This window comes from Staurois parvus, unplaced genomic scaffold, assembly GCF_062004578.1.
Source record: "Staurois parvus isolate SC_StPar_1 unplaced genomic scaffold, SC_StPar_1.0 ptg000025l, whole genome shotgun sequence".
In the NCBI taxonomy this organism is placed as follows: domain Eukaryota; kingdom Metazoa; phylum Chordata; class Amphibia; order Anura; family Ranidae; genus Staurois; species Staurois parvus.
In genome coordinates, this window is record NW_028317821.1 from 5,057,166 (window position 1) to 5,076,376 (window position 19,211).

A 19,211-nucleotide genomic window follows, 5' to 3' on the forward strand; every position below is an offset into this window, starting at 1 on the left:
CGACTTGCGCCGTCCTTTGAATCCCTACTCCGAGCGCCTCTGCCAATTGAACTACCGACAGGCTTTTTTTGCACTGACTCTTCTTACCATCACACTTGATCAAAGGCCAGGGGCGGACTGACAACTCATGGGGCCCCCGGGCAATAGGGGATCATGGGGCCCCTGTGTCCTTGCCCAAACTCAAAAAAGCCTATGAAAAACGTACCAGGGGCATCTCATGGGGCCCCCTACTGACCCCGGGCCCTCGGGCAGTGCCTGAGTTTCCAAATGGTCAGTCCACCCCTGTCAGAGGCGTTTATTGTTGCCAGGTTACTTAGGATGATATTTGATGAGTTGATGTGGGTCACTGAATTTAGTCCACGATTATTGTCGTTTGTTTTGGACTGCGACTATGTGCTATATGACTGACTCTTATAATGAATGGAAGAAGGGCATGCAGCTCCCTAGAGCTGTACACATGATGGGGGCACGATCCTTCACTTTGGTGCCACAGCAAAAAAACTGCATTTAGGTGTATGGAGCCACGCCGCAACCTGCAGCATGGTGGTTTAGCTTCTTGTGTTATAACAGGCGGTGAGGAGGTGACATATCGCCTCCTCACCACCTGTCAAACGCCCTCTGATATCTAATCCACGTGGGTCGCTCTTCATAGGGGCTGCAAGAGCATCCGCACTTGAGAAGGAACCCTAAGCCTGGGTTCACATATATGTGGCGCGGTATATCGCATACGATTCGATCAGGAACCGCACCGCATTCTTGTGCAAATCACATGCGATTTGTGTGCGGTGCGATTGGTGCGCAACGTACCCGCACCAAAAAGGTGCAGTACCCTTTTTTGGGTCCGCACTAGAATCGGATCACATGGGTATTCGTACGTATGAGATCCGATTCTGCACATCACACCGCGTTTTATGGACCGCTTTCGTGGTGTTGTTAACATACACACCCGCAGCGGTTTGCATGAACGGGGTGCGATTCTGATGCAGTGCGGAATTCTTGTGAACCAGGGCTTAAATGTTAAAGGTTATGTGAGATTTTAGTGATTTATTTACAGAAGATTGGGAGGTGACACACTGGGATTAATTTACTAAAACTGGAGAGTGCAACATCTGGTGCAGATCTGCATAGAATCCAATCAGCTTCCAGGTTTTATTGTCAAAGCTTCATTGAAGAAGCTGAAGTTAGAAGCTGATTGGTTTCTAGGCAGAAGTGAGCCTGATTTTGCACTCTCCAGTTTTAGTAAATCTCCCCCAGTGTACAAGTCTTAGTCAATCTCCCCCAGTGTACAAGTCTTCGTCAATCTCCCCCAGTGTACAAGTCTTCGGCAATCTCCCCCCTGTGTACCCATGCTGTCCTCATTTGTTCAGTAGAACAGGTGCAGCATCTTTTATTCTGTTAGCAGCAGATCCCTGTACTAAATGATACATCCCAGGGAAAGTATTCCTAGTGAGTGATGAGCAGCCATGTAGCTGTGATCTCCTCTCTGCCCTCCATGGACTGCGCTCCTTTCACAACTTGTGGATGCAGGCATGCTGTCAGCGCTCTCCTCCAATCACAGCGCTGGTCCTCGCTGCTCGGCCAGCTAGTGGCAGCATCTGTTTTTCTTGTCCTCCGACAATAAGTAGCTCATCACAGCATCGCCTTTAAGGCTGGGCCACTCCTCCCAGATTGGTGCAGAGACAGTGCCTGGACGGGTGTATCGGGTGTGGGAATTCCATCACCTTCCTCCCCTGCCCATCACTGGCCCATCAGAGGGACAGGCAGGATGGTGTCCTGGATCATCTCCAGACTGGTGGTGTGAGTATGGCAGAGGGACATGCTGCTGCTCTGTGCAGGTGATGGACATGTGGCTGTGTGTGTGTCTGGGGCTCCTCCATCCTGGTCTGCATGAAGGAGGAGGATGATGATGATGGAAAGTACATGGAGGATCCCGGATGACCTGTCACTCATCAGATGCTGGACACGGGGCTGTCTAGTGATGTAAACAAATAGATCGGGCCTCAGGAGCGTGGAGGGCCCTTTACTTATGAAATCGTATCACTAAGGCAAGGCTGGGACATCCAGGGACACAACCCGGCTCTGCTCTGCACATGGATGTAGTCGGGGGATATGATGATGAGTGATCATGTCATACCTAATAATAATGAGAATGGAACTACTAATTAATTAGAGGATCCCTGGGGGTTGTCCATGTTTTCATTACTTACTGATCCAGTGAGCCATTTGTCGTATTAAATGACAATGCTGCACCCCTGTCTATGCTGGGATCATGACCAGGAGCCCATCACACTAGATCAGAGTGAGCCATTTGTCATATTCAATTCCAATGCTGCACCCCTGTCTATGCCGGGATCATGACCAGGAGCCCATCACACTAGATAGGAGTGAGCCATTTGGCGTATTAAATGACAATGCTGCACCCCTGTCTATGCTGGGATCATGACCAGGAGCCCATCACACTAGATCAGAGTGAGCCATTTGTCGTATTAAATGACAATACTGCACCCCTGTCTATGCTGGGATCATGACCAGGAGCCCATCACACTAGATCAGAGGTGTTTACTGTTGCCAGGCTACTTAGGATGTCTTTTGATTGGTTGCCATGAGTTACCTATGTATACATGATTTTGCACAGCCCTGCCGCCCTGTAGCAGTATTTCTGCTATAGGGCAGCGGGGAAGCGATTAATAGATATGCATTGCGTTGATGTGCGTTTACACAAAATTGCATGCATTGCATTGTATTAAATTTCATATATGTAGCATTTTAACGCAACACAATACACGTGACACCAGCATTGGAGACAAAGAAAACAATTGTTACCTGTGTCCTTGCAGTGACCTCGCAGGTTACTGCAATATGTGTGAACAGGACTGAACCATTGTGCTGCAATTTACAGCTTGGCCCCATACACTCAAAGCTGGTTCAGTTTTTGCAGCGAAGTAAAGCATTGTGCCCCTCCTAATATGAGCCCCATCACGATCCAGCAATATACACGAGAGCCTCAGCTCTCCCAGGACTCTTTTTCCTCACTGGCTTACACTGCTGTCAATCACAGCCAGTGAGGCAATGAGGAGAGAGTGGGAGCAGGGCCGAGCTACAGCTCTGTGTGTGAATGGACACACAGAACAGTGGGGCTTGGGAGCGAATCTGCTTGGGTGCCCCCATAGCAAGCCGCTTGCTCTGGCGGCAGGAGGGATAGGCCAGGAGCTCCAGTGGGGGACCCAAGAAGAGGAGTATCAGGGCTGCGCTTTGCAAAACCATTGTACAATGCAGGTAAATATGATGTGTTTATTATGTAAAAAGAAAAAATAGATTAGAACCACTTTCAGGCAGCCTTTCTCAACATTTTTACCTCTTTGGCTCCCACTGCTGTAAATCACAGTCAGTGAGGAGGGAGTGGGGAGCCAGACTGAGCCACACTCCCATAGACACACATAGGTGGCACGGGAGCACACGAGTCCAGACGGCAGACAGGCGACAGCCACAGGTAGAGTGATATACCAGTACATCGCTCTGGTTGTACTAATACCCGGGGGGTGTTGCATCTCCCCCCACCCCCCGCGACACAGTGGGACCCGGTGGTCATGTGAATCCATCTGATTCATAACAGCTTTGATTCCCTTCCTAGTGAGCTGTGATTGGGCTACAGGTCTCACATGGTACATGGCCAATCCCAGGTCACTAGTATTTTGAACTGTCATGAACTTAACCCATGACAGTTCGAAACAAGCATTGGATTGCTCCTGCACAGCAAAGTGTAAAAAAAAAATTCCTGATCACCCCCCCAGAGTAGTACAGTGTTACTATGGTAACATTAAACTACTCTGATGAAAGTTTTTTTTTTTAATAATAAAAAAATAATGTTAAACATATTAGCCAATCAGGAGTGAGAGACCCCAGAGAACCAAGCCTCTCGTGAACATCCCTAAATCAGGATGGGGCTCAGGTAAGTGTTGGGGGGCTGCTGTGCACAGAAGGTTTTTTATCTTCATGCATGGAATGTATTAAGGTAAAAAAACAAAAATTTGAGCCTTTAGAACTAGGAGTAGATACCCCCCTTTCTGCTGCTCGTATTGCTGAACACTAATCTGTTTAAGACAGGTAGCCACCTCAGATTTGTGCAGAAATCAACACTCCCAGGATCAGAAGATTTGTAAGGATACAAAAGGCTGCATTTTTCTAATACACTGGAAATATGGGGCATGCTTAACTAAAGTGGTTGTGAAGGCTCATGGTTTTTTACCTTTATGCATTCTATGCATGAGGTTAAAAAACATTTGATGTGCAGCATTGCCACCCCCCCCCCCCCAATACTTACCTGAGCCCGATCTTGTTTCAGTGATGTGCACAACAACGGTTGTTCTCCCGGGTTTCTTCCTCCTCATTGGCTGAGACAGCAACTGCAGCCATTGGGTTGTGATACTGTCAGCCACAGCCAGTGAGCCAATGAGGAGAGTGGGGGGGCGGGCCATACAGAGCAGTGGCTCAGGAGTGAGCCTGTTCAAGTGCCCCCACAGCAGGAGGCTTGCTCTGGGGGCACTCAGCAGGTGGGAGACCCCGAAAAGAAGAGGATCGGGGCTGTTCTGTGTAAAACCAATGCACAGAGCAGGTACGTATTGTGATGAACGTGGTGCCTGACCCCTGCCCGTCTCACCAACTCGTGAAAAAGGACTGAGCAATCTCACACCACGCTGTCACCTAACAATGCCACTCTCAGCTGCACCCTGCACAAAGATTTTCCAGCTTCCACAATCTAAGTGCCAGCAGCCTGAGAGCGATTGTCACTGGGTTAAGTTAATTAAGTGATTAACCCTTTAAATGCCACCACTGCCTTTTTACCGAGAAGGAGGAAACTCACAATCTTAGCAATAACAACTATGATTTTAGAATAAACGTCTGTACACACACTCACCACAGACAGGTATATTCAGAGATTTGTCATATACAGTAGCACTCTTCAAGAGACAGGAATTCTTTAGTTTACATTAAAAGCTTTAGAGACAGTTTTAACACTTCAAAATAGGTTTCTTTACAGTAAGAGCTGTGAAAATGTGGAATAGACTCCCTCAAGAGTTGGTTCTGGCCAGCTCAGTGGATTGCTTCAAAAAAGGCCTGGATTATTTCTTAGATACACAGAATATAACTGGATATTAACATTTATAGGTAAAGCTGATCCAGGGAATATCCGATTGCCTCTCGGGGGATCAGGAAGGAATTTTTTTCCCTTCAGGAGAAAATTGGATCGTGCTTTGCTGGTTTTTTTTGCCTTCCTCTGGATCAACTGAGGGTGTAGGATTATCATTTTTTTTTTTTAATGGCTGAACTGAATGGACTTTTGTATTTTTTCAGCCAGACTAACTATGTAAATAGGGTTTATTAATGAAAAGGTCAAAATGGTGCAAATAAAATATTTACAGAAAAAAAAGGTGCTATAAAGAGATAAAAAGACAATAAATCAACAGATAGATAAAAAAGGAGACGAAAATGAAGAATACTTGCAAATCCTTTGGTTTTAGCAGAGTTCAGTCAATAAGCAAGGTGTTATCGGCTCTCATAACTTGACAGATGTCCCTTTGTTGATGGTACACGAAAGCTGTCAAAACAGAGCCAGATCTAGCCTGTCTGATGTGGGGGCGCAGTAAAAAAATGTCGGGGGCAGAGGATAGGGGGTCAGCTGGGCAGAGAATAGGGTCAGTAGTTTGCAGAGCAGTGTATAAGGGTCAGCAGGGTGGGGGACAGGAGTCAGAAGGGAGGAGGACAAGGGTCAGCAGGGCAGTTTACAGGGGATAAGGGTCAGTAGGGTGAAGGACATGGCTCGACAGAGCTCCTCCCATTCCTGCACACTGCGCAGATTGAGGTTGTGTGTAAAAGAATCCAAGCTCAGCTACTGTATGCATTGTGTGTGAAGGAGGAGCTCTGCTGCCTGTGCCCAGGCTGTGTGCAGTGCAGGGATGGGAGAAGGCACTCGTTGGCGGGGTGCATGGGATTTCACTCGCAAATTATTGCACATATGTGTATGCATGTAGGACCCAGCCTAAGAAAAGCTAGAGGCATTTTTATGCGTGAACAAATGCATTTTTTATGCAGCCTATTACAAGAATTTTGTTGCATTTTCAGAAAGCGCACCAAACTCGTGGGACACAATATAACTCTCGGAAAGCGCAGCTAACTTGCTGTAAACACGCGGGACAAACCGCACCACAGAAGTGTGAAAGGCGCCATACAGATCTGCATGTTTACGCACCCGTGTAAATGTATCCATTGGAAACATTGCGGCTACTTTCAGATCTGTAAATAAAAACTGCTTGTAAATGTGGTTTTTTTTTTTAACCACTTCCCATCCGCCCCATAACAGAAATACTGCTACAGGGCAAAATCACGTATATATACATATGATTTTGCACTTCCGGGTAGGGGGCGCGTGCGAGCCTGGTGGGTGCCCCACCTGCGCCACCATTCGTGGCCGCTGCTGTCAATCATAGGTTCCCGACCAATAACTCGCCGGCGTTTGCTGATTTCTGAAGATCTCAGACAGGGAGGAGAACTGTTTTGTTTACTAACAGTTCTCCTCCCTGTCAGCTCGGGCACATTGCTTTGTATGTCTGTGCACAGCACAGCCATCCAGAGCAGTGTGATTACAGTGAAGCACACCGCCCCCTAGTAAAACGCTCCCTGCACACAGTTAACCCTTTGATCGCCCCTCATGTTAACCCCTTCCTGCCCAGTGCCATAAGTACAGTGCCAGTGCTTTTTTTTAGCACTGATCACTGTATTGGTGTCACTGTGGATGTCAGTGACACCAAGTCAGTTCCCCCCAGTGTCAGAATGTCCGACACAGTCCCGCTATAAGTCGCTGATTGCCGCCATTACAAGTAAAAAAAAAAATCCCAGTATATATATCGCCATTTGTAAACGCTATAACTTTCACGTAACCCAATTAATTTACACGTATTGGGAGTTTTTTTAGCAAAGACATGTCACAGAATACATTTTGGTGCAAATTTATGAGGAAATTTCATTATTTTACTGGACATGATTAATAGCAAAAAGTCAAAATACTGTTTATTTCTCAAAATTGTCGCTCTTTTTTTTTATAGCGCAAAACAATAAAAACCGCACGGGTGATCAAATACCACCAAAAGAAAGCTCTATTTGTGGGAAAAATGGACGTAAATTTAATTTGGGTGCAGTGTTGCATGACCGCGCAATTGTCAGTCAAAGTAACGCAGTGCCGTAATGCAAAAAATGGCCTGGTCAGGAAGGGGGGTAATTCTTAGGAGGGCAAGTGGTTAAGCCATGTGAATAAAGCCTATAAAAGAGCCACCCCAGCACCCTCCTAGACCTGGCCATGTGTCTAAAGGTCCTGACATTCCCTATTTCTGTGGTATCAAAAGGGTATTGACAGAGACCATCTGACCAATCATCTGGTTTAAGGGGTGGTGGCTGGGAGGTCATCACATTGATGACCAAGTCCTAAATATAGTTTCCTATAAGTATTCATAGTTTTAAATATGTAAATTTACGGTCTGCTAGCATAAAGATTATTGTCCAGCATTATATTTTGCATCCAGGGATACCAAACACAGAGTATTTTGGATGGGCCTGTAACTTAGGAGAGATGAGACTGCCATCTCACCCTCTGTATGTGCTAGGTTAGCCATGTATGATCTTCATTTGTATTATATTCCCCATTCAAATATATACTTATTATTAATGTGTCTTGGTCCTGTTTAATCTTATGAATTGTGTGTGGATTTTGTGATTGTTTTGATTTTGGCAGAGGTCTCAGAGAGGTAGCCCCACACCTGTCTGCTTTCTGTGTAGACATTTAATGACACGCTATGTGTTCCTAGTGCTTTAATTGCCCTACACATCATGTGTGGCAGAACTGAAGGATTTTGTCATAGTTTTAGGAAAGGTCAGAGGGGTGTTTTAATATGTAGAGTTTGTTTTTTTTTTATTTATGGTCAGCAGACATCCTGCCAGGACTTAACTAGCTATTTACAGCTCTGTAAAGGCCTGTGTGCTGGTGTCTGCTGTCACTAAGTTGAGATAATAGGCTCTTTTGAAGTTTGTTAAAAGTTAAGGCTATTAATTCCATGAACTGCAGGAGGAGGGAGGGGGTAAGGTCACTTGGGTCATGACAAAAATGGCTGAGACCTGAACAAGCCTGCAGCTTCCATCTGCCTAATATGCACAACCATTATAAGTATGACATGTTTGTTTGTTATTTAAAAAAAAAAAAATTGCCTTTAATATCACTTTAAGATGGCCATACATACATTTTTTCAGTTTCCAGTTACTGATTTCTCCTAAATTAGACCCAAATTACAACATATCACTGCCAGAATACATTCCCAAGCCGTCAGCCTTTGACTATGGCATTCCAAAATTCATGAACAATGCACCGGAATCCAGACATTAACAATATATTGGAAGTTCAAGGATGAAGTTGTGAAAATAATACTGTCTAGTGTCCTTAATCACGTATTGTATCTGTCCTGGATTAATGGTCTGCTTTGTTGGTTAAATAGAATTTGCTGAGTTGAAGGCAGCTGATATTACATCTGTTTTATTTTTCAATACAAGCTGTCAAGAAAAATCAACTGTTTTTCCAAATCCGAAATAAGGACCCAGGCGGGGTTGTCTAGTAAATAACTCTAGACTGACGTATCGAGAATACATTATAGTAGAATATTATATACTGATTTTTCATGAACTGTAGCATTTAGTATAATTGGTTTTATCTTTATGCACTCATTTCTGTAGTTTTTTTCTGCATTAGTAGATGCCGTGTTCATCCTGTTTTACTTCCACTGTATGTATTATACATACAGTATAAAGGAGTTAATCTGACGTGTTAAAAGCGATTGTCTAGTCAGCAGAAATATTTGCCTAATCCGGGAAGCTAATCTATTTATTTTTCACTGACAGAAGAAATGACTAAAGTGTAACTTCACTCTCTCAAACAATGACTATTTGTAATCCTCATGTTGCTAGCATTATTAAATAGATAGGAAAGTATATCCTATTTACTTGTTTTCAACTGTTCTTTTACATTTTTACTTTAGTTACTTCCTAGTTTCTATGCCTAGGCAAATGACAACATACATCCTAGGAGTCTTCAGGATGGAAGGAAGGATTTTCTCAGCTAAGCACACCTTCCTGCCTGCATGCCTAATCTAAGGGCAGATGGATTCCAGGAAGTACATTGTACATGAATCATCTGCTCTTATTTAGGGTAGCCACTGCCAGAAATGCTAGTGGTGTCTTTGAAAGTGATTTCTCAGCAAAATAAAGCAAGGAGACATGGATAGTTGGGTAAGTTTGCTTTGAATATAAAAAATGAATTAAATAGCGTTTTTGATTTGTGGTGCTCAGAGGCAGTGTAGTTCCTCTTTGAGGCTGACACTTCTCGTCTAAAACATACGCTGTTTATTAACCAGTACATGCCCGGCCAATAGCCAAAAGGCGGCCGGCAAAATGTACTGCATTTCTGGGTTGGACGCCAAATGGCGTCCTCCTGCACACACGCAGTTTGCGCTCCTGCAGAGCCGCACAGCGGCGCGATCTGTCACCGGCCGTGTACCTCGGACACGGCCGATGACAGACCTGAGTATCGGCCCCGTTGCCGGTACCATGTGACCTGCTGATCAATCACAGCAGGTCACATGACAGTTGTATACAATGGATGACTTCATTCATGCCATCCATTGTATACTACTGTCTATCTGTGAATGGTCACAGCTAATCACATGCACATGTCACGTGATTAGCTGTGGCCAAATCACAGCTAAGCACAAAAAAAAAACAAACAAAAACCCTGAATGAATCGATGTCATTCAGGTAAATGCTTGCTTATAGCAAAGTAATTCTTTGCTATAAGCAAATTGTGTAAAAAAAAATAAAAAATACTGATCACTTCCCCAAAGTAGTACAATGTTACTATGGTAACATTGTACTACTTTGGTCATAATGAAATATGAAAAAAAAATCTTAAAAAAAAAAGTAATAAAAAATTAAAAAAAAAAAAAATTAAAAAAAAAAAAATATATATTTTTTTTCATACTGTCACTGGTCAGTGTCCCTGATCATCGCCATGCCAGTTATATGAAGACGCTGTACTGCACTGGTGACAGTATGTAAAAAAAAATAGTGAAAATAATTTTTTGCATTTTTTCATTTTCCAAAAAATTTTGACAAAAAAATACAACTTCAAAAAACTCGCCATGCCTCTTATGAAGTACGTCGGACTGTCTACTCTGCAAAAAGGGGTCATCTGGGGGATATCTGTACTATTCTGACATTCTTGGACCTCAAGAAATTAGATTGGCCGCCAGTACTTCAGGATTGATCAATATTCAGATATGTACCATAGTTTGTGAACTCTATAACTTTCCTACAAACTAAAAAATACATCCTAATTTGGGTTATTTTTCACCAGACACGTAGTAGAATACATCTCGGCCTAAATTTATTTGCAAACTTTTATACCAGAAACAAAGAAAAAGGTGTTTTTTTTCAAAATGTTCGGTCTTTTTTTGATAATTTAGCAAAAAATAAAAACCCCAGTGGTGATTAAATACCACCAAAAGAAAGCTCTAGTTGTGTGAAGAAAATTATAAAATTTTAGTTTGGGTACAATGTTGTATGACCGCGCAATTGTCATTCAAAGTGTGAGAGCGCTGAAACCTGAAAAATGGCCTGGGCAGGAAGGGGGTAAAATTGCCCGGTATTCAAATGGTTAAAGTGGACCTGAATTCAAAATGTGAAAATTTGCTATGTTATAGGGAACTTCTAGAAAGGTTAAAAGAGAAATGTAGGAATATAAAATAACAAACACACGTCCTCTGCTAGATGGCTGCAATATTGATTCAATGTCCCCCACCAGCTTTACACTGAAAACTGAGCGATCAAAGTCCAGTGATTGCTCAGTTCTTGGGTCTGCTCTGAGCAAAGGGCAGGGATTGTCAGTTGCTGACTCTCTGCTCTGCCCCTCCAGTGCTCACTGGAGTGCCAGGCTGTGGAGGGTGCAGAATGTCCAGGCTCCCAGAAGTGCACTGAGAGGCTAATCCAGCTACTGATTAGGCATCTGGGCGGATCCTGACATTATTGTCTGGATCCCTGCAGAGTCTAGAGTGGCTCTGTGATGTCAGCTGATGGCAGACTTTTTCCCGCTGTCGGCTGAATCTGGTTCATATGACGTCCTCCCATTCTAACTGCACACGTGCGCAGATTAGTAGTGCACTGTGTTTCTGGGACACAGCGTATCACCAATCACAGTAAAGAGCTGATGACACAGACTTAGTCATGTGATCAGCTATGTCCAATCACACCTGATCGCATGTAAACAGGAAATGCCAGTTATCGGCAGTCCTCACCTCACACTGACAGCGTGTGAGGAAAGGAGAGCTGATAAGCGTCATTCCTCAGAGGGGAGATCTGCACTGATCATTAGGTTACTGATGATCAGTGCCCTGATGATCAATGTAGCCCCACCGGTGTCAGCTATCAATGCCACATACCAGTGCCCATGAGTGCCACATATCAGTGCGTACCAGTGCACATCAGTGCCACATATCAGTGCCCGTCAAAACTGCCTTTCAGTTCTATCAGTGCCAGTCAATGACACCTATCAGTGCCAGTCAATGACTCCTATCAGTGTCACCTATCAGTGCCTGTCAGTGCTGCCTATCAGTGCCATATATGAGTGGTGCCTTTCAGTGCCCATCAGTGATGCCTGTCAGTGCCTGCCAGTGATGCCTGTCAATGCCCATCAGTGCCACCTATCAGTGCCTCCTCATCAGTGACGCCTATCAGTGCCCATCACTGCAGCCTCATTAGCGCACATCAGTGAAGGAGAAAAATTACTTATTTACAAAATTTAACAGAGAAACTAATAAAAAACTTTTATTTTTCAAAATTTTCAGTCTTTTTTTAGTTTGTTTAGCAAAAAATAAAAAACCCAGAGGTGATTAAATGCCACCAAAAGAAAGCTCAATATGTCTCAAAAAAAGGATACAAATTTAGTTAGGGTACAGTGTTGCATGACTGCGCAATTGTCATTCAAAGTGCGACAGTGCTGAAAGCTGAAAATTGGCCTGGGCAGGAAGGGGGTAAAAGTGCCCGGTAGGCAAGGGGTTAAAGAAGCCTATCCTTCTTCTAACTAACAAACTGCATTTTTACTTTCTCCATCAGCTCATCTCCCACAGCAATTATCTTTTGTTTCATTCAACCCTCCCTCTTAGATTGTAAGCTCTAATGAGCAGGGCCCTCTGATTCCTCTTGTACCAAATTGTATTGTAACTGTAATGTCTACCTTCATTTTGTAAAGCGCTGCGCAAACTGTTGGCGCTATATAAATATTGTATAATAATAATAATGCACTGCGCAAACTGGCGCTATATAAATCCTGTATAATAATAAGAATAAAAAAGCACTGCACAAACTGTTGGCGCTATATAAATCCTGTATAATAATAATAATAATAATAAAGCACTGTGCAAACTATTGGCACTGTATAAATCTTGTATAATAATAAAGCACTGCACAAACTGTTGGCACTATATAAATATTGTATAATAATACTAATAATAATAAAGCACTGTGCAAACTGTTGGCACTGTATAAATCCTGTATAATAATAATAATAAAAAAGCACTGTGCAAACTGGCGCTATATAAATACTGTATAATAATAATAAAGCACTGCACAAACTGTTGGCACTATATAAATACTGTATAATAATAATAATAATCCTAATAATAAAAAAGCACTGTGCAAACTGTTGGAGCTATATAAATACTGTATAATAATAATATAATAATAATAATAAAGCACTGCACAAATTGTTGGCACTATATAAATCCTGTATAATAATAATCATAATAATAATAAAAAAAGCACTGTGCAAACTGTTGGCACTATATAAATCCTGTATAATAATACTAATAATAATGAATCCTGTATTATAATAATAATAATAATAAAGCATTGTGCAAACTGTTGGCACTATATAAATCCTGTATTATAATAATAATAAAAAATATAAAGCACTGTGCAAACTGTTGGCAATATATAAAACCTGTATATTTATTTATTTATTTCAGGTACTTATATAGCGCTGTCAATTTCCGCAGCGCTTTACATACATATATTGTACATTCACATCAGTCCCTAACCCTCAAGGGGCATACAATCTAAGATCCCTAACTCCCATTGATACATACACATACTATGGCCAATTTGGACAGAATCCAATTCACCTACCAGCATGCCTTTGGAGTGTGGGAGGAAACCAGAGTACCTGGAGGAAACCCACGCAAGCACAGGGAGAATATGCAAACTCCATGCAGGAGATGCCATGGTCGGGAATCGAACCCATGACCCATTTACTGCAAGGCAGACGTGCTAACCATTAAGCCACTGTGCCACCCAATATAATAATAATAATTATTATTATTTTATAGGTGACGTGATATGTATTTATATCAATTTTTTGTGAGTACAATAGAATAATAAAGTTTTTTTGAGGATCTTATGTTGTGTTGGTGCGCTGTCTTTTTATTTCACTTTGCAATCTAGCAACTTTGTATTGTAACCTACCTTCCATTCACACTGGTTTTGCATGACCCTCTTAGACTTTACAGGTTTGGGACAACTATGGACATCTCCCTCCATCTTGTACATTGCAGGGTTTGTAGCCTGATGCTTCTTCCTAGGTCAAATGCTGTCTCATGGGGTAATAGTAACAGTAAGCTGTGAGCATATAGTGACTTTACGAAAGCATATATGTGGAAAGTATTGGGGGGGGCTACAGTGGAAGATCAGGGGAGTGGGATACAGTGAAGCAAAGACCAGGCACTTCTTGGTCCTTGCTGTACATTGTATGAGTTTGTCAGTGCAGAATACAGGATTTCTTTCTATCGAGGTTTACACACTACATGTGTAGTTGTGTTAGTTCAGCAAGAAAGGCGGATATTCTCTTAGTAAACATTGACTTTTCCAGGTTCTAATTTTTTTGCAGTAAATGCAGTGAAAGGTGATTACATGTTAAGGTGTTATGAATTATATTTGTGAGTATTGTTACTGTTACGCTGTTAAACACTATAAATAAAACCCCCCAGACTCAGACTTCTACCCCACTAATAAAGCCTAAATTATCATGACATGACAGATAAGGCAACCTAAAATCATGCATTGTATTACAAAACCATTAAGCTATACAAGGAATAATAGTAAACTACATATAGATGTCAGATTGTTTCAGCAGATTTACTGTTTAGCCCATTATATTATTTGATAGTGCTATATATGAGGCATTGTGGCACCAGTTTGTTACTATTATTCTTTGGCCAAGGATTTGGAATCTTAATTGTTTTGTAATAAAATATATGATTTTAGGTTGCCTTATATGACGTGTCACGATAATTTAGGCTTTATTAGCGGATAAAGTCTGAGTCTGGGGGGTTTTATTCATAGCATTTAGCTATATGAATGATCACATATCTAAAACTGTGAATAAAACCCCCCAGACTCAGACTTTACCCCGCTAATAAAGCCTAAATTATCGTGACGCGTCCGATAAGGCAACCTAAAAAAAACCAAAGCTATAATATAATTTTGGGGGAGTTATTTGTATGAACAAAGACCTCCCCCCAAATTATATTATAGCTTTGTTTTTTGTTTTGTTGGATTCTATGGATTCTTGCACTAACTTACAATAAGGACTTGGTTTGAGAAAAATCTTTTTTTTTTATTTCATGAACTATTATTACGCTGTGTTTTGATTATCTGATTCATTAGAATTTTTTTTTTTCTTAGGCTGCTGTTCGGTACTTTATATCCAGCGTATTCATCATACAAAGCTGTCAAGACAAAAAATGTGAAAGAATATGTAAGTAGCAAAAAATATTACTCAGTTCCTTTTTTCTTTCTTGGCAAAAATAAATGACAATGACAAGATAACATTATGTGTGTGTATACAGTATATATATTTATTGGGATCTATTTTTTAGAGATGCACTTGGAAATTTATTGACATTCGCCCAAGTGAATTTGAACAGCATTTTCCCTGTGTTCCATGGTCACATATATCCTGTTAATGATAGGATGAATATGTGCCAGGCAATCGCAGCAGTTCGCTGTCAATATCACTCTGTGGTGCTTTACAGTTTCTGCACCAGGAGAGGTAAATTTTAATTTTTTCAAATCATAAACAGAACAGCGTGTTCCCCCAGAACTAACCAGCCCAGCATACCAGGCATTCTGGCCAGTATTCCCATAGAAAGGGAACAGCTATTGTTCAGCAGCCCTAATATTTTAAATGAGTGAGTAAGAAGAGGGATTCCCTTAAAATGCGGTGGCCAGAAGGGCGTGCTGGAAGGTGGGGAAGCTTTCGTACCACCTACTTGCTCACTGTCCATGTGGCTAAGCAGTTAAAGTGAATGTTGCACTTAAAGCAAGTTCTTGTGATTAAATATATACACACTGTATACATTTTTCCACAATGGACCTGATCTGTGCTGAAATCTCTGTTTGCTTGTCCATTTTCACACACCTCAGCTGATCTACAGTGCAAAGAAAACCGTGTCCTGTGTTGTAAAACTAACATCCTCCCCCCAAAAGCCAGAAAACAATAGCAGATTATTTTCTTGTGCAGCTAAACTCAGTTTGAACATTAAGGAAGTTCCCACCACTGTCATAGTTTGAAGTGCCTAGGGAACTCTGGGGAAGGAGTTCCCTATGACCTCATTACCCATATACAGTATCTCACAGAAGTGAGTACACCCCTCACATTTTGTAAATATTTTATCACATCTGTATTATAATCTTCTTATAGCCTAGGCCATCTTTATGTAGAGCAACAATTCTTTTTTTTCAGATCCTCAGAGAGTTCTTTGCCATGAGGTGCCATGTTGAACTTCCAGTGACCACTATGAGAGCGTGAGAGAGATAACACCAAATTTAACACACCTGTTCCCCATTCACACCTGAGACCTTGTAACACTAACGAGTCACGTGACACCAGGGAGGGAAAATGGCTAATTGGGCCCAATTTGCACATTTTCATTTAGGGGTGTACTCACTTTTGTTGCCAGCGGTTTAGACATTAATGGCTGTGTGTTATTTTGAGGGGACAGCAAATTTACACTGTTATACAAGCTGTACACTCACTACTTTACATTGTACGAAGTGTCATTTCTTCAGTGTTGTCACATGAAAAGATAGAATCAAATATTTACAAAATTGTTACCAGTCCATGTGCCTGGTGTAACAGGCTGGTTAGTTCTGGTAGGGGGGTAGCATGTTGTTTTTTCTGTATTATTTTTTTTGTTAACATGATTCACTGTAATTTTATATACAGAAATATGTCTCAAAGCTTTGAAGTATTATACCTACACACCTGTTACAGGCAGGAATTTTAAATGAATGAATCTGAATAAAGCGTTTCACATACATAAAATATTTTTGCATTATATGTAAAGAGTCGTGTTTCAGGCCTCAACACTAAATGGATTACGAAGTCTCCTATGTATTACAGAAAATATGATATAAACCTATAACAATGTAGCATATATTTATGTCATGGTAGTACTTCAGTTGCACCTTTAAAGTGTTACTAAACCCACAACAGTAAAATCAGTCTGTATATGCAGTAAAGCATGCTCGTTATACTCACTGTGGAACCTAAGGGGTTAATCCTCTGTATTGTGTAAAAAGGCTGTTTGATCCTGTCTTGTCTGATCCTCCCCTTCTTCCACGTACCCCATTTCATCTGCTGAAAGAACACAGCCTCGGGGACACTCTGCACATGCTCAGTTTGGTGTGTAGTGCCAGAGAGTTTTTTCATGGGGGAATGCATGTGATCAACACAGGGCCAATCAGCACTGTCCAGACAGAGGGCCAGGGGTTATGCAATCTGATAGGGTAGTGAGAGGGGAATGAAAACTCCTTCTACAAGCTTGAACCAGTGCTCTGTTGGACACCAATAGAAGTCACAAGACTGCTATAACTGCTGATGAAAAAAGGTATTTAGCAGTTTATATTTACTACAATAATTGCATTTCCAAGTTCCGTGTACTGTGGGAGACCATGTACAGTGAATGCAGGGTCCTGGGTTTAGTAACACTTAAAAGCACACCTGTCTGAATAAAAAAAATTTCCAGCCCACCCGGTCTGATGGCTTGCCACTCTGAACCCAGCGTTGCTCCTGCCAGCAGACGCACACAAGGACTGAGACTTGGCAGCTGGCCATTCATTACCCAAGTACTGTATTGAAGGCCAATGCCAAGGGCTGCATTTTGGGGATCTGTGAGAGTTACAACAAAATGGGTAGGAGACCAAGCTACATATATAGTTACATAGTTAGTCTGGCTGAAAAAAAGACAAAAGTCCAGCCAGTTCAACCATTACAAAAAAAAAGTTATAATCTTATACCCACAGTTGATCCAGAGGAAGGTAAAAAAGCCAGCACAGCATGATCCGATTTGCTCCTGCAGGGAAATAAATTCCTTCCTGATCCCCCGAGAGCCAATTGGATATTCCCTGGATCAAATTTACCTATAAATGTTAGTAACCAGTTATATTCTGTGTATCTAAGAAAGAATCCAGGCCTTTTTTAAAGCAATCCACTGAGCTGGCCAGAACCAACTCTTGAGGGAGTCTATTCCACATTGTCACAGCTCTTACTGTGAAGAAACATTTCAGTGTTTGGAGATTAAATCTCTTTTCCTCCAGACGTAAAGAGTGCCCCCTTGTCCTCTGTGATGACCTCAGGGTGAATAGCTCTACACCGAGTTCACTATATGAACCACTGATATATTTATACATGTTGATCATATCCCCCCTTAATCTCCTCTTCTCAAGAGAGAATAAATTCAGTTCCTCTAATCTTTCCTCATAGCTGAGCTCCTCCATGCCTCGTATCAGTTTGGTTGCCCTTCTCTGTACTTTCTCCAGTTCCCCAATGTTCTTTTTGTGAATTGGTGCCCAAAACTGAACTGCATATTCCAGATGAGGTCTTACTAATGATTTGTACTGGGGTAATATGATATCTCTCTCTCTGGAGTCTATACCTCTTTTAATACAGGAGAAGACTTTGCTAACTTTAGAAACTGCAGCTTGGCATTGCATGCCATTATTAAGCTTGTGATCTACCTGAACCCCCAGATCCTTCTCCACCATTGATTCCACATCCACTGCCACCCCTCTGTCCAAGTGTACCACATCCACCGCCACCCTTCTGTCCAAGTATACCACATCCACCGCCACCCCTCTGTCCAAGTATACCACGTCCACCGCCACCCCTCTGTCCAAGTATACCACGTCCACCGCCAACCCCTCTGTCCAAGTATACCACATCCACCGCCACCCCTCTGTCCAAGTATACCACATTCACAGCCACCCCTCTGTCCAAGTATACCACATTCACAGCCACCCCTCTGTCCTAGTATACCACATTCACAGCCACCCCTCTTTCCAAGGTTTTGCTCACCTCCTCATACAAAGAAATCAGATTTGTTTGACAACTTCTGTTTTTCATGAATCCATGCTGTCTGTTGCTTAAAGCTGAAGCCATTTTTTAGCTCACTATATGGAGCTCACTATATGCTGTGGCATTGTGTGGATGGATGCCAATTTGTTGTATTCCTTGATGTGTCTGACTAGCCAGTATTCAACCCGACCAGCACCTTCAAAACTGTGACCAGTCAGCTGGGACAACAGATCGGGGCATTTGAGCGTTTTTTTGGCTACGGACTTATGAGAGTATCTTAACTGTACATGTTTATCATCAAAATGGTAATAAACTCAAAACCAAAAATGTAATATATTGTGACCTACCAACCATTAGATGTAGTGACTGCATTAGTTTTCTTTTTTTAGGCTTTTTCCTCTGTTTTCCCCTGGTGATCTGGCCAGTAACACACCTCCTGTATCTGAGTGTCCCCACTCTGGATGAAGGAGCACAGGGGACTGGCTGCATTGCCAGTCTGGGGAGGGAGGGCAGTATTAGAAGTACTAGCAGATTTAAATACAATACTAAATTGCAGTTGAACTCCAGTCAATATTGTATAATCCGTTACAGCAAAGAGGTTTAATTTTTTAATTTAACCCCTTCACGCCTAGTGGTAAAACAAATCTTAATGCCTAAGCACAATTTTGCAACGTTGACGTGTTAGTACAACCGTACATATCATCACAACTAC

General features: G+C 42.0%; 1 protein-coding gene across 2 annotated transcripts in view; it reads left to right on the top strand.

Moving 5' to 3' along the window:
- The first annotated feature begins 1,614 nt into the window (after positions 1-1,614).
- Positions 1,615-19,211, top strand: part of REEP2 (receptor accessory protein 2) — a 71,789-nt gene continuing 54,192 nt past the window's right edge. The window contains exons 1-2 of one of the 2 annotated variants that reach the window (XM_089694071.1): positions 1,615-1,797; positions 14,827-14,899. In XM_089694071.1, the coding sequence (XP_089550197.1) occupies positions 1,766-1,797; positions 14,827-14,899 (105 nt within the window). In that variant the 5' untranslated portion in view covers positions 1,615-1,765. The remainder of the gene's footprint in view (positions 1,798-14,826; positions 14,900-19,211) is intronic. The other variant, XM_089694080.1, reaches the window with a different exon arrangement.